Source organism: Electrona antarctica (assembly GCF_951216825.1).
Source record: "Electrona antarctica genome assembly, chromosome: 2".
Lineage (NCBI taxonomy): Eukaryota > Metazoa > Chordata > Actinopteri > Myctophiformes > Myctophidae > Electrona > Electrona antarctica.
Window position 1 is genome coordinate 39,111,421 of NC_136807.1, and position 21,376 is coordinate 39,132,796.

At 40.9% G+C, this 21,376-nt stretch overlaps 3 protein-coding genes across 4 annotated transcripts in view; all 3 read right to left on the minus strand.

Moving 5' to 3' along the window:
• LOC306917738 (homeobox protein Hox-A2b-like) overlaps nucleotides 1-21,376 on the minus strand; it is a 128,589-nt gene that overhangs the window by 65,703 nt on the left and 41,510 nt on the right. The window lies entirely within an intron of this gene.
• LOC306939828 (homeobox protein Hox-C10a-like) lies at nucleotides 186-4,984 on the minus strand. Its single transcript, XM_079524566.1, has 2 exons — nucleotides 3,400-4,984; nucleotides 186-644 (listed from the first exon to the last, which is right to left on the minus strand). Exons 1-2 carry the CDS (start codon nucleotides 4,178-4,180, stop codon nucleotides 367-369), a joined length of 1,059 nt encoding a protein of 352 aa, XP_079380692.1. The 5' UTR covers nucleotides 4,181-4,984; the 3' UTR covers nucleotides 186-366.
• On the minus strand, nucleotides 11,933-14,995 carry hoxc11a (homeobox C11a; the record flags this gene model as incomplete). Its single annotated transcript, XM_079520657.1, is given in 4 exon segments — nucleotides 11,933-12,770; nucleotides 14,176-14,889; nucleotides 14,892-14,967; nucleotides 14,969-14,995. Coding segments are annotated over 4 exon segments (1,050 nt in total). The 3' UTR covers nucleotides 11,933-12,537.

Genomic DNA, 21,376 nt, shown 5'->3' on the forward strand with positions numbered 1-21,376 from the left:
AATAATTTAGGAAGGCACAAGTTGTGTGTGTGTGTGTGTGTGTGTGTGTGTGTGTGTGTGTGTGTGTGTGTGTGTGTGTGTGTGTGTGTGTGTGTGTGTGTGTGTGTGTGTTAGAGAAATGAAAATACTAAATAAATGTGTGCACGTAGGGACACATTTAACATTTGGACGTGCAACAGTAGGCTACATGAATAATAAATGTGTGTGTACACTACACATACGCCTGTGTGTGTGTGTGTATGTGTGTGTGTGTGTGTGTGTGTGTGTGTGTGTGTGTGTGTGTGTGTGTGTGTGTGTGTGTGTGTGTGTGTGTGTGTGTGTGTGTGTGTGTCAGTGATGATGGTGGGGGGCGGGGGGCAGATGTGTTCAGCTGTAGTTGTACACTGCACAGTGCCCCCTCTCCCTGTTCTCCCGGTTGAGTTTCTTGAGCTTCATGCGTCTGTTCTGGAACCAGATCTTGACCTGTCTGTCGGTCAGGTTGATGCTGCGGCTAATCTCCAGGCGGCGCTCCCGAGACAGATACATGTTGAACAAGAACTCCTTCTCCAGCTCCAGCGTCTGGTGCTTTGTGTACGGACAGCGCTTCTTCCTTCCAATTTTGGCTTTTAACCAGTTTCTCGTCGTCTTTTCCACCGACAAATCATCTGTTAGGACAGGGGAAGCGTCACAGTAAGCATTCTGGTCAATTTGGGACCGGCTGTGAGATTTAAATAGAGTTCATACTTGCTTTGTATACGAGACATGGGCCTACTGGTGTATAGGTAATGTTGTGGTTGTGCTGGCTACACAGAGTAGGCCAAAATAAAACCACCAGTTATAGTTATTCCTATATAGCCTATGATTGTGTTGTTGTGGTTGTGCTGGCTACACAGGCTAGGCCAAAATAAAACCACCAATGTTAGTTTTTTTCATTTGCAACGAGTGTGGGCCTATAACGTTGCCAAATGGACCCAACGGGCCATTTGGTTACATGTACACCCTTGGTTATAAATGGACAAATGCACACCGAGGATACTGTTTACGACTAGTCTATATAGCTAAGACTATATGCACGCTCTTGGCGCACATGCACACATCTCAAACGTGCATTGGATAGAAATGGAAAGGTTTGGAGATATTTCACGGTCTGCAATCGACGAGGAGAGGACTCAATGAAGGAACAAAGGCAAATACGCACTGGATTTGTTTTGTGCCTTATATTATGCCTCTCTCTTTCTTTCTTTGTTTCTTTTTCTTTTTGCTGCAACGCAGATTGCTTGCAAATGGATTTTGCATGATCTATAGGTATATAAGCTAATTAGATAAAAATTAAACTGTGGTGTGTAAGCGCTTCTTTCGTCCATGTTGGACCGCAGACTCTCATAAACCGAGGTTTTATTGCCTCTGCAGACTGGAGCCAAATTAGCTTTTAGGAGGTTGATAACGAAAAACTAAAAAGAAAAATCAAATCAAAGCAGCAGGGTTTCCGATACAATGTTTTCCGAGATGTTAGACCGGTGCTTGGGGTTGGAAAAGAAGGAGAAAGAAAAAAGCACTTAATGGTCAGTGGGAAATCATCCCAAAACGCTGTACACTTGGCCAATTCCTTGATTAGACTTCATGGCTCTTGGGGGATAAGAACCCACCCTAAACACAATCACGCCCAAAGTTAGTTACAGTAATAATTAGCCTAATGTGGAGCCTCGGTGTGTGGCCCACATTTAATCATTAGCAAAACATTTAATTCTGCAATATAGGGGTCTACACACACACACACACACACACACACACACACACACACACACACACACACACACACACACACACACACACACACACACACACACACGCACGCACGCACGCACGCACGCACGCACGCACGCACGCACGCAGAGCGCGTGCGAGAAGGAGTAGGCCCATATATTTTTATTGTACATGCATATATTTCGTATACTTTTGATTGCTTTCACAACATGCTTCCCATTTCAATTAAGTCTATAGCCTATTTGAATTGAATTTAAAATTGAGAGACGTGTGTATACGTTGGCGCGTATACACACAAAGCAACGTTCATTTATGTTATTTCTATATTTCTAACCGCCCACCTGCGCACACACACACACACACACACACACACACACACACACACACACACACACACACACACACACACACACACACACACACACAGGACCGCTAGGGCCTATATCAAATTATATGACATTTTCAAATCAAAAGAATTGTGCACTGATAGCTCGTCAAATGTTAACCCAATTCCTAATAACACTTTCCCTTTAACTAGGACTATAAAGAAGTGTAAAACGGGCTACTATACAGTACAACTATATAGGATTTATTGTTATTTCGTATTTCTCGCACGCGTGGGTTTATTTTAAGGAGCACACATGTTATACCAAAATGGTAGCTATAGAACCTAAATTATGATATGGATAATGGACGAGGATAACAAATAAAATAAATAAATAAAACATCCACGTTTTATCATTTGTTATATTGTATAATTTAACAGTGTTATAGGCCCGCCAGTCTGAAAGAAACAATTTATTTGAAAAGCTTTACCACTCGTAAAATCTGGTGGCATGGATTTGCATTTGGAACACTTTAGGATCACCAAATTGTATGTGAGAATTAATAACAGCAAAATAGCTGAATGATGGGCTTATATTAGACTACCGGTACTCTAATAACACACACCGATGTATTAGGCTAAGCTTTTAGCCATTAGCCATTCCATGTTAACGTATAGGGTATATAACATGTTTATATAACATGTTCTAAAATTAGCCTTGGCCTTGTTCTAAAATTAGCCTTGGCCTATACAATTGTAAATGTATTTAAAAAAAATATCTGGCTAAATAGAAATGTCCCCTAGTTTATAAAATGACAAGGAACGGCCGACTTTTACGTTTGCGCAATTGCGCAATTATGATGCGTAAAATGGTGCTGGTAAAAGCATGGTTGTTATAGTATTGTCCTTACAATGTGAATGAATGGACCACGCATGTATAACGTTTGTCTGTGTGTCTGTGAGTGTGAGAGCGCGTTTATTTCAATGATAACTGCCCCATCTCACATTCTCACGTATAATAAAAAGGTGTTAAATACCATAGGGTCCATAACCTCGCTAAGAGGCGCTGTCAAATGCCTCGCAGCCATAGGGCTATTATCAAACAGCGCCGTGTGTGTAGCCTATTTGGCAGATTACACAGAATGACAAGCACAGACTGTATAATTACAAGGCTGTCGTGAAAATGTAGAATGTCTTTGGTAAATGTGTGTGTGTGTGTGTGTGTGTGTGTGTGTGTGTGTGTGTGTGTGTGTGTGTGTGTGTGTGTGTGTGTGTGTGTCTGTCACGTTTTAGTGTGTGTTTCTTATATGGGATGGGGGGGGGGGGGTTACCTTTTGATTCCCCGTCGGAGTTTTCAGAGCAACTGTCACTCTTAACCGTCTCTTCTTTCCTGTCGTCTCTCTCCTCTATATTTGATATGTCTGCTGTTGTTGCCTCGTGGGCTGATTTGCTACAACTTAGTGATGTCGTTTCTGACTCAACAGATGTCGCCAAGTGGGTCAGAGTGAAGCCGGGGGCGGTGAACTGGTCGTGCTGCTGCGGCCTCTCTCTGCCGTACACCTGGGTCGCCTGGAAACAGACGTCGCTCGACGAGACAGCAGCAGCATGCTCAGACTGGCTGCTGCTATTGTCCCCGAGCCGGATGTAAGTGGCCGACTCTGTTGTTGTTGTGTCTTTGGCTCTGCCACTGTCATCCTGGTAAAGACAACAGAACGCCTCCTCTTTGACGTTGCCCGCTGCGAACGAGCACGGCTGTAAACATTGCTGGGCAACAGGTTGCTCGTCCCTGCTGCTGCTGCTAGTTTTGGAGCCCGCACCCCAAGTGGCCAGCTGTGTTGACAGGTAGGGCGCATCTTGGAAGGCGCCGAGAGGCAGACCGCTCGCAGGAAGAGCCTCGTCTCGTTTGGAGAGGGACGGTGATGAGGAGGATGATGACGAGTGACCGACCTTATTTCCAATGTTTCTCATCATTGAGCATCCGTACTCAGCAGCTGTGTGGATGTACACTCCAGAGTTGCTGGAATAACCCTCACCCCTGAAGGAAGATGGTCCTCCCATCAAAGAATCCATGAGGAAGTTACCGGTAGCTATGTTACTATGCGGGCATGACATGTTTGCATTGACAATACCAACAGTTCTTTTGTTTTCCAGTGGCCCGGCTACGGGTTTCCTCCAGGAGAATAAGGACAGTAGGATGCTGACATCTTTTGGGGGGCAAAAATATCAGTAACATAATTATGGATGCTAGGAGACGAGTCATGTGATTTTCAGACCAATAGCAGCATGGAAGTGGCCTTGATGCTCCAGACTCTGGTGACGTCAGTGCGGTCAAGTTGGTAAGCAAAGTGGGTTTTGCGTGGAGCAAGGGCGCCATCTAGCAGCCATGTGGTGGTAATGACACCAGGCCCTCATGAGGGGAACAAAGAACATTGGAGAGATTTGCAGGCACTTACGTGGCTTTTGAGGATTTCAAATCTATTAGGTTAAGTACTTTGAAGATTTTGAGTGAAATGAAAATACCCAGGGTGTGATTTCGATTCTATTCCTGGCTTTAGAGCGCAGTGGCAGACGAAATCGTCGAGCATTGTGTCGTAGATTAGCTCATAGGTTTGCTTCATGATTTTTTTCCCCCCCTTGTGTGTGTATAGCTATGCTTTTATTTGTGTTTTCATTGATTTACGCTATGATGTGGCCGACTATTTGTATCGAACGGTAAGCTATTGACAGCCGTGTTATTCCAGATCAACACAACGTTGGTCAACTTTAACCATTTTATACACAATGGGAAATTTGAAGTTTGTTTATATAGCCTTAATTGCACGCTACGATCATTGATGTTTTACATTAGGCTAATGCAGACACATTTAGTCCCATAGCCTATGTTTGTTTTTTGTTTTTTTAAGGCTAGCTGTTGTCGGACTGTGCTAGTTTTCAGCATGCCTATATTCCATTAAGAAGTATATAGTGACAAACCTCGGAAACCTGACCTAGGCCTAATTAAGCTTTACTGACCTTCAAATATCTCTTTGTCTTTCATTTAGAGGTATATATGCTATAAAATCACATTTTATGTATTCTGTAATCTGTAGAATGTGTTAATTTACGAAAAAACAACGTTGGACTTGACTTATCCTCACGAAGCCTCACAATGTTTTGTTCTAGCCTGAAAAATAAGAACGATAATTTTTTTTGCATGCTTGCAGGTGTGGGGCGGACCTAAAAAGGATCGAATTATAGTAGTCTACTTGACTGCATCTTACTTTGTGTAGTGTTTACGCTGTTGAAAAATACGTAATCCGAAATATGACTCATTGCACATTGTTAAACTCCACCTGCAGTTAGTATACCTTTTAGCCACATGCATGCTAAGGTGTTGTGCTTGTGTTATTATAGGCTATAGATCTGCATTTTGTACTTAGTCTACTGTATTTCGTATGTTATGTTATCGGTTCACCGAGGATCCCGGTGGATCAAGTGTATGAATGTGTAACATTATACATTTGTATTATTACATATATATATTTTTGAAATATAATAGTTTAATCTGTGACAAAATGGTCACGGAAGATGCTTGCCGAAAATAAATCTGCCCAATGCCAACTGCATGGCCAAGCTGCCAATTGCAAGAATTGACGTGTCGGTATCGTGTGCTGCGCTGCAGCATGGAACCTGTAAATTACATCTATTTTTCTGTTTACTTCTGTGAAACATGCTCATCGTGGACACAACAAAATCTAAAGAAATGTGCATATTTATTATTGTTTTTTTTTACACAAAATGAAAAATGACGGACCTTCTTTTTTTTAAATGTTTTTATTTTTCGATTTTTGTAAACTCTGAACAGTAGCTTTTTTTAAGGGATATGTACAAATATAGTAGGCCTATTAGGCTATATTTGATATAGGCACGCATGCAGTGTTATACCTAGGCCTAAAAACCGAGATTGCATCCGTCTAATATTTCGGATGTAAAATATCGGCTATATGGGAACAAAAGAGTAATCTTTTGAGACGTAATGCATTGGCCTATTCTCGCACGAACAACACGTGGAGCAGAGCACAGACCTGGATAGCCCGTGTAAAAAGAAACTAGCCTAATATAATCCAGTTTGTATGACGCCGCAAAAACTTAAAGAGACAGTAATGTTTTAAAAGAGATGGTTAACGCACATGGCCTATAAGTTCCTAGAAGAAAAACACCAAATATCACTTGTTTGAGGACTATTTGCTTTATATTAAACGTTGCAGTATAGGCCCGAGTCAATACTATGTGTTTTATTTTTGTAAAGCGCATTATGTTGCACTCCTGCATGTCCCGACAGACAGAAAAAAAAGAACTCTCGAGCAGAGATTTACACACAATGCTGCTGTTTGTATGCAAACAAAAACAACACCCCAGCCTGCATCAGAAAAACTATCTTTGTATAATGTGATATACGTGTACTTGCTTCAATTCTTGTTTAGACATTAACCACCTCCGTATGGGCGAAGCAGCGTGCGCTCGTGTGTGCGTGCGTGTGCGTGTTCGTGTGCGTGTGTGTGTGTTCGTGCACGCACGCCTGTGTCTATTGAGTTCGGAACCATTTGGAAAAGCAGGCGCTTTATTTGAAGGACAGAAATGCTGATTAAAAATGACATTGAAACCTTTGTTTTGTCTTGTAATCCAATGACTGTAAGTGAAATAAACAGTATAATTAAGTGTCTTTCGAAATCCTTCTCAACAACTGGATTGGGTTTACAGTACACACACACACACACACACACACACACACACACACACACACACACACACACACACACACACACACACACACACACACACACACACATCTATATATTACCACAGACAAGCAAACTTGCAGCCAAAGCCACACTATAGCACGAGTCACGACAATTCCAAAAAAATACAAGAAAAAAATAAATCTACAGAAGAAAGATGTTGCAGAGATTGCGATGCAACATGTAGAGAACCGACAGTTCAATGCAGACTGCAGAGTAATGCGATTTCACAGACGTATGGTGGAAGATGGTCCACACATATATACACAGCATTATGATAATGTGAGAGCAGCTGCATATAGCCAGCCCATCTTGTTGCCACAGGCCTAGGGGTGATATGAAGAGCAATGAGTGACAGGCCTGTTAAGCCCACCATGTCAAATCAAATGTTAGGCAAAAACTTACATCATGTATACGTAAAAGTTAATTTAACACTAGCCTTCTAACATTCATCACTATATATACTGCATGCATGCAGGGGCCGTTTTCTATTGCTCATGCTATTTCACAGATTAATGGGGGACTTGCTTTATATGCACTTATTTATCACTCACTCACACATGAAGAGACAACAATGTATTTATTTATACATATGCTATATGTGGAAACTGTGTCTCTATAATAATAGTAATACGTTTGTAGGCCAACGTAGTAACCCCCCCTCTCTCCCAAGCTCGCTCTCTCCTCGTCTCTCTCGCTTTGCGCATGCACAATCCTGAAAACAAAGACACATACACTGTTTGGTTTGCATGTGGGAGGCTTATTTTCTGTGAAATTGTGTTATACTAAATGTTTGTGTATGAAATGTGTGATATGCATGCACTCTCACGCACATGACACCTACATAACAAAATCCCCAATTGTATACTATACAATTGATGGATTTAGCAGACGCTGGGTGACTTACAAGTGCAAGATCAGGGTAAATGGCATATAAGCCTGCATGGTCAACAAACGACAGGGCAAATACTAGTCACGTACGTAGAGTGCAAAGAAAAACAATGAAATGCTTCAGTTCAAAGTAACTTGGATACCATGGTAAACATCAAACCTAGCCTCTATCTAAACAAAATCCTATCCAAATAACATTCTTAGCATTTGTGGTCAAACAAATGCCGGCCCATGCCTATAACATATGTGAACAACTAAACTAAACAACTAAATATTATTAGAAACAAAGTGTGCCGATGCCTATACCTAATTAGACATTTAGAAAACCATATAGGCCTATATATTGTTTTCCTATAACCAACATTAATACAATAAAATAAAGGAAAATAAAGGAAATGGGGGCCAAAATAGGCTTATAGGGAAAGAGGAGTCAGCAACTAATTTGTAAGGTTGCAAACAAGATATATAGCCTGTATGTTCCATCACCCTAAACAGTGTGGATGCTATTGGGGTATATAGCAGCTCACCCGGTTGTACTTATATATAATAAGCCATTTGGGCGAAACAACAAATTTGTTCTTGGCAACCACTGTGAAATATCTTTCCAACTGGATGGTGTTCTCTTTCATGGTCCTGTCCGCGCGCGATTGCGAATTTACGGTGGCGAATCATGTAGACTACGTTCTTAATTAAAACCCAGAGTGGTAGAAGTGCAATAAGACACAGCAGTATTGCATTAATGCTTGACGACCACAACAAAGCCAGTCAGAGGCATTTCATATATGGCTTGACAATACTAGTTCCTATTATGAGCTCAGCAGCAGCAGCACAAATAAATAAACAAGCACATTGCGTTCCTCTTTGATTAGATTTCAGAGCGATTTAACATTTATTTGGTTGCTGTAATATAGCAGAGGCACTTTTTATAACACAGGACATTTTATAACGCTGGGAACAACAAAGATGCCGTGAAGTAGCTAGAACAAAAACGTTCAATATAACCTTCCAAATTAAGGTTTTCGTATAAATGTAGGCTAAAGTCCACGCCTTTACTCCAAAGTTATAAAGGCAAAAACACACGAGGCCCGATAAATGCGCACCATGTTTCTTTTCTCGAAACAAGATGCCAGCATGAAAAGTATGCTACAACATTATTTATAAATTAATTAAAGTTGCAGTTAATATGCAACTACAATTGAAGCAGTTCTTTGTGAGATGAACTTTTTAAATTCTCTGTTCAGTTCCAATCGCACCGAAATTGTTCAGGCTTAAAGGCCTGGGGATGTCACAATGTCAACAACCAATACATTGAAATGCAATATTATTTGTAAACAAACACAAAATAAAATAAAAGCCTGGTGATATTTCACAGCATCATCAAATAATACAGCAATAATTAGATTAGGACATTTGAGACTGTATTCAATATTATTTTGTCTGGTTCATAAGTCGTGTATGTTATGTTGTGCATGAATGTTTTACAGTTAATAAAAAAGCATCGGCTTTGCTCCTGCACTTTAATGATCCAATGACATACCCCACCGCCGTTTCCTTTCCACGTTACCTCATAGCGTTTTAGACTCGAAGAAGAAGTATATGCACTCTAATGTGACTCCTTCCGTCAACCTATCGCACAGAGGATATCTCACTGCCTAATAATAAAGGCATGATGTCATTAGGGCATCCATCTCAGGAAACGTTTTCAAGATCCTGTTGAGGAAACCAAACATTGTAGAGAGAGCCAGGAGGAGAAATCCTGGCCCCCATGTGGTTGACAGACAGCACTTGCGAGAGGGCCTCTCTCTGGTGCAGCGGCGCAGATGGTGACGTTGTGTGTTGGAAAAATCCAACAAATTGCCCACGTCACCGTCCCAGGGCCAAGGTTGGTGGGTGTGGCAATAAAGGGCTTCTATAGCCTTGATCTCTGCCGGTGTGCATCTCTCTCTCTCTCTCCCCTCTCCTCTCTTTTGTTAGAACAGCCCACACGTGGACACGCACACACACACCCACACTAACTTTGCATTCACAAATAGGGTAATGTCCTCGGACGAGAAACTAATCCGACCCTAAATTATTGCGCATGGGCAGATCACCCCCCCCGTCTCTCTCTGTCTCACTCCCTCCTCTCTCTCTCTCTGTCTCACTCCCTCCTCTCTCTCTCTGTCTCACTCCCTCCTAGCTCTCTCTCTCTGTCCACTCCCTCCTCTCTCTCTGTCTCTCCCCCTGCTCCAAAAAAAACAAACACACACACACACACACACACACACACACACACACACACACACACACACACACACACACACACACACACACACACACACACACACACACACACACACACACACACACACAGAGAGAGAGAGAGAGAGAGAGAGAGACGCGCGCGCATACCTGCAAACCATCAAGTTTGTGTTAACAGAACCACCCAGCACGACTCTCTAACCTAAGCTGTGTCAGCAATAGCGAGCAATAGGCTAGAAGAACTTGAAGAATACAAATATCTGGTAGTAGGCCCAGTTCTATGCCAACATGTTATAAAACGTCTCATGCGTGAAAACGTATACATTTTACAGGGACAATAAAGTGTATTTACTGGGCGTGCTAAAGCTAGCAAAGTTACCTGCTGTAGTTTAATGTGAGGGGTCAAAGTTGGTCTCTCTACACATTCCATTTTCTGTTCCCACTCACTCCCATTGGCTCATTCCCCCCCTGCACACATTTCCGGGCTAAGGGGGCTCCTTGATTCCACTTTATTGCACTGGGTTAAAAGGTGAAGGCCTTGACATTATTGAAGTTCAAAGACTACATTTAATTATAAATTGTAGTTAATGCACACGTGCAATCGTCATGCACATATGTTGGTGCAGAAAAGCGCGCACCGGACGGACACACACACACACACACACACACACACACACACACACACACACACACACACACACACACACACACACACACACACACACACACACACACACACACACACAGTAGTGTGTATATGTCAGTGTGAACAATCAAGTTAAAATTAACATGTCACTTATTTCCTTTCCCCTATCTAATTTGTAGGCCTACCGCTTGGCTGGCTTATGTTTGTGGTAATATGAACGGACAACAGGGGTTTGTTTGAGTCATTTTATATAAAATAAGTTCAGAAGCATATCTTCTTTGGGGACAGTGATGTTGTTGATGCATGGGCTCGTTTACAAAGGGTATTAAAATGGCTATAATTCCTGCATGAAAAAAAAAGGGTTTCCGTCGAAACGCGTGTGACCCCATCAATGCTGGCTTTATGCCTTTCTGAAATGACATCATTTGGAAGAGAAAGATGACTTATAGCTTATTATGGCCATGTGGCCATAAGCTATATGAATGGGCGCTGGTTTTGACGTTGTAGTAGACTACACAGACCTAGTTCATGTTGAAACCTCTCTCTCTCTTCATGCCAAACCCGCCCCTCCTCGTTCGGACATCCACAACCATCCAGTCTTGCTTGTTTACTATTTACTGCGGAAGTGAACGCCATTCCACTGAACAGACGGTGCAATTAACAGAAAAAAATAGCCATTTAGTGCCTCAGCCTTTATGGCGGTGTCTAGACTCTACAAGAGTGGCGATTCCATTTAGTGGGTACTAAAAAGGCGTTATCATTCCACTGTTTCTCTACATTTCTGAGATCTATAGCTTCTAAATATTCGTTTAGGCATGTTGAAGTTACATTTGAACTTCATTGTATTTGTACTGCAACCTTTAAAGTAAATAATGTTGGCCCTGCTCACCCTCTCATTGCCACCAAGTCAGCAAATAGGCTATAGTATGCATCATCGAGTCACCCAAAAATAAATAGCACGGAAGCGCAATTCACATACGTTTGTGTATGTTATGTTATACCGCATCTCAAGTTCCCAACTCATTCGAAAGCCAATACATTAAATTAGAACATATTTTTGTCCACGGCAATCGTCTCGATTGTAGCCTAAACCATGATAAGCGCAATATAATCACAAAAAAACACAAAGTCGTTGAGTTTTGCCTATATGTTTGTTTATTTCATAAGTATTCTTATATTAATGATACACCGGCCGACAATCTGGTCCACCTCCCTTAAACAAAAGCACCAATGTATTTTAAGCAAATAATTTAACAAGTGTTGGCGTTAAAGCTCCCAAAGATGCATGGGCATGTGTACGGAAAAAAATAGCAGCAGGGATAGGGGAAAGGAAATTTAACATATGCCTATTTACAGTCACGAATGCACATTGCATAGTCTGTACAAGGGGGTATATTTTCACAGATTGGGTGTCACAGTTCTCAGTGGCGAAAATGCAGCCTGTAAATGTATTATTTGTTCATATTCTGGTCAAGAGAGAGAGAGAGAGAGAATCAGATAATGATAGGCTATATACACAGACCAGCGAAAATTGTATAAACGTTCTGCGCAGTACCAAGGTTTCCATCTGTTTTTCTTACATTTTGATATTCAACAAATAATGGGCCTATATGAACAATAGAATAAACACAATTATTAAGAATCGTGATAAATAGATGGGCATACTCAAGAACGGCGTATAAATGATTACTCTAACCATGTCGTATAGGCCCTTCTCAAGGCCAACTAGAAATTCAAAGCCGCACCGTATAGGCAATAGGAAAATGGCGACTTCACCATGCAGGCCTAACAACTCCAACTGTCCATTTAACATTGCACTGGTGGTGATGGGCTCCTTTGGCTATGCCCATGATGACAATAAGATAAGAGTATAGGCCTATAGTGTCACTGACTATGACATTTTATGTTCCTGCTCACAAGAGGGGGTTGCCAGAGAAGTACTGCAAGCGATCTCTGCTCAACTTCTTCTCCTTCATTCTTCTATTTTGAAACCAAATTTTAACCTGTCGGTCGGTGAGGTTTAACATTCGGGAAAGCTGAAGTCGCTTCTCTTTGTTGATGTAAACGTTAAAGAAGAATTCCCGCTCCAGCTCTCGAATCTGAAATTTGGAGTATGGACACCTCTTCTTCCTCGTACGCGGAGTGCCTGAAGAAAATAAATAATAGCATGATCAGAGTCTGTCATCTGCTTGTCATGGGCAATGATGATAATGTCATATGCAAATATCCATGCTGCCGTAATAGGGCTGAGGCTTAAGATTTCAGATGCATAGAATGCACACATTCAGAAGGGCATCAGTGATGGAACCCATTTCAATCAACATCCAAAGCGCAAAATAGCTTAGGCTATCAGATAAACCGGCCATAAAGAGTGTTAAATATCCGAACCCCTTGGAAGTCAATAATATCAACTTACGGGCTGTAAGTACGTGTTTATCTGTTACAAATATATAACAACAAAAGTATATCACTACAAAATGAGCGTCACATTCCTTTGGAGCTAAACTAACAATTTACACAATCCTTTGGCTGTCAGTTGAAATGTAGCCTATACTCGCCTGCGTTTCCAAGTTAGAAACACCCAAACCCCATAACTTTTCATTAATAACTAACAAAATAAATATAATAGTTTTTTTGTTTCATTATTTTCACAAATAAGAAGCTCAGCAACTCCAATTGTATGCAATGCAAATGGTTTTCAAAATAAAAATAAGAAACGATACTCAATGCTATATGTGACTTGAGTGCAGTGCGTATATTAATATCAGATAATTTGGCCAATTGATCACTCATCTACAATATACAGGCTACTGACAGACTACTATACATGCACAAATCACTTCCAGGGGGAGAATTGCAAAATGCAGCACAATGTGTTTAGACTTAAGCGTTTCAACGACTACCGTGGAAAGGGCATTAACTGCACACACACCAGTGCATTCTATGGACAAAAGCATAGGCTAGGCTACTCGAGCCCTATAACTGGTTCATTTGGTCTGTCTTTGAATGGATACAACGTTCTTGTTGGAAAATGGACAGAGAGACAAACAGACAGACAGACACATAATCAGATCGATAGACAGATATAGATAGAAAGAGATAGACAACAGATAGCCTCGATGACACACGAGCGCGATTTAGCCTTAAAGTGTCTAATAATCTGGAGCATGTCTTTCGCGAGCAAGCGAGTGCTAAAAGGAAAAAAAATCACAGGACGCCAAAAGCAATGTTCTGCCCAATTGGTTTTTACTCTCGACAGCCCAACGAGAAAATCCCTTAAAATGCCCAATGCAAGTTCATGATCAAAGTTAGCATTTGTCACAATAGCGCGCTCTTAAAATTTCACAGACTCTCACGATAGAAGCGTCTGTGTATAACATCCCTTTTTTTCAAAGCGCTTTCCCATCGTAAAAATTCTTCTCGTTGGAAGAAAGAGCTTTGTAGGTTATAATAAAATCCTTTGAATGCTTATAAAACTCCACATAAAATCTGACCGACAAAACACCGGGCTAGTCCCTTAACCTTTCCCCATTTACAGCTTCGGTACCTACTCGAGTGGCTGTTCTTGCTGGTGTTGCCGTCCTTGGTTGCTGAAGAAGTGCATGAGCCTGAATTTGTATGTTCCTCCTCATCTTCTGGGTCCTTTTCCTGGTCTGGGGCGCCGGGTAGGGGAGCGGGCTGCTGGGACTCGGCTTCCAGCTTGCTCGCTTCGCCCTTTTGTAAACAATTGTCTGACTGATTGTCCGTGCTGCAGTATGCGGTCTCAAAAAAGCGGTCGAAACCTTGAGGGAGGACGCTGTTTTTCCCCACGCCGGAGTAGAATCCTGTGGAGGGATGATTGGAGCCTGGATGGTGATGATGGTGGCTGTACACACTCTCGTTCTTCATAAGCATTTCTGTCATGGTGGATGGAGGAAGACAGTCCCTATGCACCAGATCCTCTCCCGAGTAGCACGGAGCATAATTGCTTCTGTGGTGCCATTTACTAGCCGCGTCCAAGCCATATGAAACTTCCCGCACCGGTTGCACTTGGGACAGGTTTGTGGAATACGGGTAGCTAATTTGCCGCGACGGGGCCTGTGGAAGAAACGACGAGACGGCTGAAAATTCGGGGACGTAGTAGGTGCAGCTGGGGAGGTAGATGTTAGACGCGCAGCCTGTCCTGTCCCCAAACTCGGATGTCCGGTCTTTGCGCGTCTGGGAGCAGAAGTTGCCCAGATTCACCGAGTTAAACATCTTTCTCTCGTACTCCGTACTATAGATAGATGTTTTGGATTCGAACTGCAGAAGGGGAAAATTTGGGAAGGCGAGATGACGCGCAATCCGTCTAAGTCGCCCCGCAGACACGTGATCGAAAGTAGATATTGTCATATATCAATTTGGAACAGTTGGATGTGTAGGAGTGGTTCGCTTAGGTAAGATCTAGGAGGTTCAAACGATTAATTTTCAAACACCACAGGAGCACTAAGAAAACCAGTAACAGATTCCCGTCTGTTGGCTTGGGCTATGACAATTAGACAAAGATGTGTTTTGTATGTTTACGTTTATTAGCTTGTGCATGGTAGGCTAGCTAATGGCTATAGCCTCTTATATATGGTTAGCATAGACTGCACATTGCACTCAGTGAGATGCATTTATAGTATTATTGGAGTTTCACAGGTAAGGTTATGATTATTATTATTATTCATTATTATTATTATTTTTTATTTATTATAGGACAACTATAGCCCAAAATCTATCAATATAGGCTATTTCATGGTTTATTAGCAGACTATATTAAGAAAGTCCTCATTCTATATTCGGTAATAGTTTCATGAATGAAAGGGCCTATTTACAATATACCGATGGACACAATACAGGACACTGTATTGAGATTAGATGATATAACTATTAGTCTATTAGTCAATGATTGGTACGAATATGGCGCAATAAGGCATGAATCCTTTAAAAGCGACACCGTGACTACATCTATCCCCGTTTCCCCCCAAATACATAACTAAAATAAGACTTTGATTATCCTAGTAGAATATACGACTATAGCCTCTTCTTTTCATAATAGCACACACGCCTGCATGTTAAACCGCAAGCCTTAGACAAGACACGTTTTGCTAGTAGCCTATGTAAATAGTGCAGACTATAACATTGTCTGACGGATGGATACTTCACATAAGACCCAACTGTTGTGATTTGTATAATAACAACATGAACCACTTGAAAATAAATTAATAAACATTGGCTAGACGCACATGGGCGTTAGTTTAAACATTACAATTCGTAGGCCTTTCGTAAGTTTTCCCCCTTTTTTCAGATCACCATTTTCTTTTTCTTTTTTTAGAACTTGACAGTTCATACGACATGGGATCATTGGTTGGTCTATAAGCTATATGCTATAAATTGAAGTTGAAGTGTATTGTTATAAAAACACATATAGGTGCAGATGACTGAACCAGTCTCCCTCATGCCCACTCCCATTCGCTTTGACTTTGGATCTTGACAGAGTCCAAGGAGGACAACAGCACAATTCAAGACCGAAGTTCCTGTCGAGGGGGAGACAAGCAGTGAAGTTTATCCTTGGACCGCACACATAAGCCTGCAGTGGACAACTGCATCCCAGTGAGACGTAAACACAAATGCAAATGAACAGAATTATTCCCTCTCTTGTTGCAGAATTTAGTAGCCTATTTCATTTAATTTGATTTCCATTTAATGTAATTTAATTTAAACGTTTTTTTTTGCCCAAACACATCCTTTAGAAACTGTACAAAACATTTACCGTGGAAATAGCAACTAAAACAGACATGTTGCTCTGAAATGGCTCATTGGGCTCATTTGTCAATCAAATTCAATGTTTTGCAGGCACAACTTTGTCCCTCTTCTATAAGCGCAACAATTGGGCTTCTTGTAAAAATGCTACTCAGGCCACTTATATAGCCCTATTGACCAGGCTGTATGAATACATCCGACGTTGGCCTCATTAATAAAATAAAATAGGTCCCAGCTGAAATATGAAGCTATTGGAGCATTTTTCATCAATGGGCTTATCAAAATTTATTTGGTGCATAATGTTGTGAGTTAAAGGCATAGTCCCATCTCGTGCATGGTGTAAAAAATAATAATAAGAATAGATTGAAATAAAAAGAATGGGATGAGAGGGGAAAATGCGTCTGTGTGTTCTTTCCTGCAGTGTCATTGTAAACTTTTAATTATACTGTTGAGGGTCGTTTACGAACCTTTATAGACTAACTGATACCAACACAAGGTGAAATTAATATGATGGCCCATTGTTTATGGTGATAGGCTGCTTCCTAAATGTTTCAATAGAGTCTTGAATTAGTATCTTATAGACCAATAACACTACGAGTCTACTTCAGTCACTATTTTGGGGCGCCTTTGTGAATAAAGTAAAACAAAACAACAACATAACAACAACAATAAGAAGAATAGAAATAAGCACATGTCCTTTGCTCATGGGCAGAACGGAAAACTCGATTAAACCTTATTATGGGAAAGTACATCATGAGCTCAACATTTTGTAGACGTTATCTGAAAACGTGGCTTTGGCATTAGTGTGTTTACTACCCAACAGACAAAAGGTTGACTCAGAAGATGCATCCTGCATCCAAGTACAAAGAAAGCAGACAGCTGCCCAGACACAGCACTTGAATTTGACCACTAAAATCCTCTCTACGTTGACCATAAACCCCCGAATGGCTGTAGTAACGCTAAATCCCTTTGTTCTATAGAAAACCATAAAGGGTGCGAATGGGGGGAATTTGGAATCCAACAACTAGCAAGTGATATATTTGCAAGAAACTCACTTATGCATTGAGTTATTTGTTAACCGCACCAAAGAATATGAAGGCGTTGGCGAATATTAGGATTTTGTCGTGAGTCCCGAGTTTTGACTAGTTTCATGCGCGAGCACGCGAGCACACAACACAACACACGCGAAAACAATGCACATGTGCGTTCAGAAGTTATGAAATTCTTGTCGAAAATCTAATATTTCACAAAGTATAAATGAAAATGAAAATATGACAAACGTGAATATGGCAGTTGTGATGCGGCCCCACCCGAGCTTTAACAATGCAAAGCTACTGATTTAATTGGATATAGCGTCGATGAAGTGCAGTTAATAGTACAGTATTATTGTAAACAAACTAGCCACACCATGGCCTATGAACACATGCTGCTGCCATTTTAGTTTTTTCTTTATTTTTTTTATTTTTCCAGTTACATATTATTCGCACATTAAAATGTCATTGCCCAATTTAACAGAATGAAATATAATCGCGCACTGGGTGTTTAATTTGGAGCTCGTGTATAGAAGTTTGATTTCAGATAACCTGAAAGGCAGACCTATACAAAACAAAGTCAGGTATATTGTACTTATTCCCTGCATATAAAATATGTATAGACAATTAAAGTCCACACACTATATATAGCTCCCCTTTGCAGGTTTAATTCAAGCAGCAATATAACGTTTCAAGCAGCATGCAGGAGCAATAACATAAATATAGTAATATTATAGGTGGTCCTCAAAATAAATTTATTTTTCAGTTCTGGTAGACCACAACTGTGCAGGAATCAAAATTTAAATCAATACATTGCATTGATTCCCCTTAGACGCAACAGTAGCCTGCATAGATGGTACGAATGAAGCTGCTGCTAAATACAAAACAATAATTGTCAAGTCCCCTCTTCACCGCAATGAGTTCACGCGCATCGCATTTGTATTGGCATGGCATGAATAAGTAATGCACAGTATGAATTAGTAATACACGAATAAAATGCCAAAGTTAGGGCAACTGGAATTGCCAAGATGATATGATGACGTTAACAGCATATAAGGAGTCAAGATGGTAGGCATTTCAGAAATACTTTTAAACTTGGACACGTGTGGTGTGGCACAGTATGGTCAATCAATGTCCATCTCTTGGCAATATCCGCCCCTCGAGGTTTAAACATTGACTATAATCGCCTTAGTGCTCTTAGGCTATCAGTCAAGGGATAAGGTTTAGCATGCGGTTATATGCCAATGGTTCACTCACAGCAGCTGGTATTCTGCTAGCAATAGGACCCAGAAAAGTTTGATGAGGTAGCGCCACCAAATAAACGAGCCAAAAATATGCAGAGATTGCAAACAAATGGCTGCATTTGCGTTACCAGATCTCTGGAGACGCTAGCTTAAAATGCATGCTCACAGAGTAATACAACTATAGCCTATATCATATGCTCTGTCAAAATGCTGTAAACAGTGCCTATAGGCTAATATTCAATGTGTATTGCCGTTGTAGAAAATATTTGCAACATTCCGCTTAAACATCACTGTTAGAGCACACACATTTTACGACTGTGTCTGGGGAATTTAAGCTATTGCAACCTCCAGCCATAATTACAGTGCTAGGTAGGTGTCAGTCTATTGTTGCTAAAAACTATGCGCTTAAAATGGCGTTCTGGACACTGAGGAGTGGAGGTTTGGTAACATAAGAGTTTTACATTGTTGCTCTTGGAGCAAATGGTGGTTTGGCCTAAATATGCGTAGAATAATCCCTAACAACTGATACAACACTCGCAGCACTCACAAAACACACACACACACACACACACACACACACACACACACACACACACACACACACACACACACACACACACACACACACACGCACACGTTTCACAACGACACTGCTGCACAGCTAGCTTGTGGAGCGCTGCTTCATATTAAATCGGTCTGAAGTCAGGGCTAAATGTGGGAAGCGTGTGTAATCATATTACTGTCCCCTCATGGCCTAGATAAATTTAATTGGATGTAAGTCGGGCAGTTAAACTTGGTTGTATGAGCTGCGAACAGTTTCAAGCAACAAGAAAGACCCTTGTTTTTACTGAGGTCTCAGTGAACGCACCTAGCGTGAAGGGTTTGTACTGGCAACAATAGCGCACAAGATAAGGGTGTATATTGCTGTTACATTTGGGGTAATCTCAAGAGTATACTATCAACCACTATGGCATAAAGCTTTCACAACAAGGCGTTATTTTTATTGAAAGTATTAAACGATTCATATTGCAAAAAAGCCAATAGCCTAACTGTTGGCTACAGCGACAGTGTGTTATTTAAAAGACAAGAAGATACTTGATATGGCTCGAAATAGCGTAAAATCCTTCTAGCTACACATAGTGTATTGCCACTATAAAATGTAGGCTAGTTACATTATTTCGCTGAGATAGTGTAAGGTTGAATATTTTACAAAAGCTCATCAAATATAATACTGTACTATAATACAATACGCAGTAAATACAATAAGCAATAAAGAGCATCTTTGTGTAGCCATGGACAATGCTTAGGGCTATCACATGGCCCATCACAAGGCGTTAAATGGTCAATCAAATATTTTGTTGACATATTCTGGTTAAATCCACGACGCACTCTATTAATCGAGTTTTATTTTTGAGAAATACATTCATATTAACCGTGATAATGGCACCATAAACAAGCCCAAATGTGGCACTCGGGAAATTACGCACGAGACTGTACAGATTACGCACGAGTATGTAGGTACAATTACGCACGCGGGGATGTTCGACTATAGGTGTACCAATAATGGCGTTTGGTAGCAACAGTAAAATAATGTATTATTATTATTTGGCAGAAATTTACACGAGAATTAATTGTGCAAAATATAGTCGGCCCATAGCATATAGTGTTACCAGTAGCATAGTGTTATAGCGTTTCATATTTGTGCTATAATTATTTGTAAATATGCGGGCATATAGGTCTATACTGTCACTGCAATGAAAGGTCTAACAGTCATTAGCCTACATTTATTATTTAGTTGAAACGGTCAGATTATGCTAAATAAACCTATCCGATGCTTTGTTTTGCGCGTGTAGAGAAATAATGGGGTAGGCCTATACTATAGGGGGCCTAAACTGTGTAACACTGAATTTGAAAGGACAAATATACTATTCAACACATTTAGACTATTGCTCATATAAGGGTCACATGGCCCGCTGTGAGATAAAGTCAGGATACACGATGCTCTTATTTTGTTCTATTCACACTGCCGATCAAATTACTGCGTTTTAGCCATCTTAGCCTTGGTTTTATAAAACCGGCCACAATATGCAGGTTAGATTACGCTACAAACTCAAGTACCGTTTCAAAAGCCTGCTAAAACACTTAATAAGCCGAGGAGACAATTTCCAATATTGTTTTTAAAGTTATGTAGGCCTATTTAAGTACCGCCTTTAAAAATATGTTTCCCCCCACTTTTCACGAGTCTCTAAAACAATGTATAAGAAATTAACCACTTTAAGGATGACACATGTATAACTTATATCCCACTCTTATGTATAATTATTCGTGCTTTGCGTATAGTCATAGCTTGTTATGGACTCGATCCATATATGGTGCATACTTGACCTTCAATTTGTACGCGTCTGCTCTGCCCTGAACGTCGGACTGACAGTGAGGGGAAAGCAGATAGGCTACCTCTAAAAATACTATAGGCCGACGACATATCTGAGAGACTGAGACAAATGTGTAGGCCCTACCTATAGTAAACGATGTAGGCCTAATTCCAATATTATGTCACGAGCTACGCGAGAACTGTTTTCAAACCGCATAGCTGAAATCAGCGACTGAAATAATCAAAGCGAGTACTGCAATGCAGCAATAAATCCGGGACACAAATAGGGACCAAGTGGTGGGTGCCTATCCCGAAGAGTATAGTCCAGAATAGTAGGCTAATT

Bases quoted from the DNA above. Each gene is read 5' to 3' on its own strand.
- LOC306939828 (XM_079524566.1), bottom strand. From the start codon at position 4,180: ATGTCATGCCCGCATAGTAACATAGCTACCGGTAACTTCCTCATGGAT. The intron at 645-3,399 runs GTAACCCCCCCC...CTGTCCTAACAG, and splicing joins CTCCGACGGGGAATCAAAAG to ATGATTTGTCGGTGGAAAAG.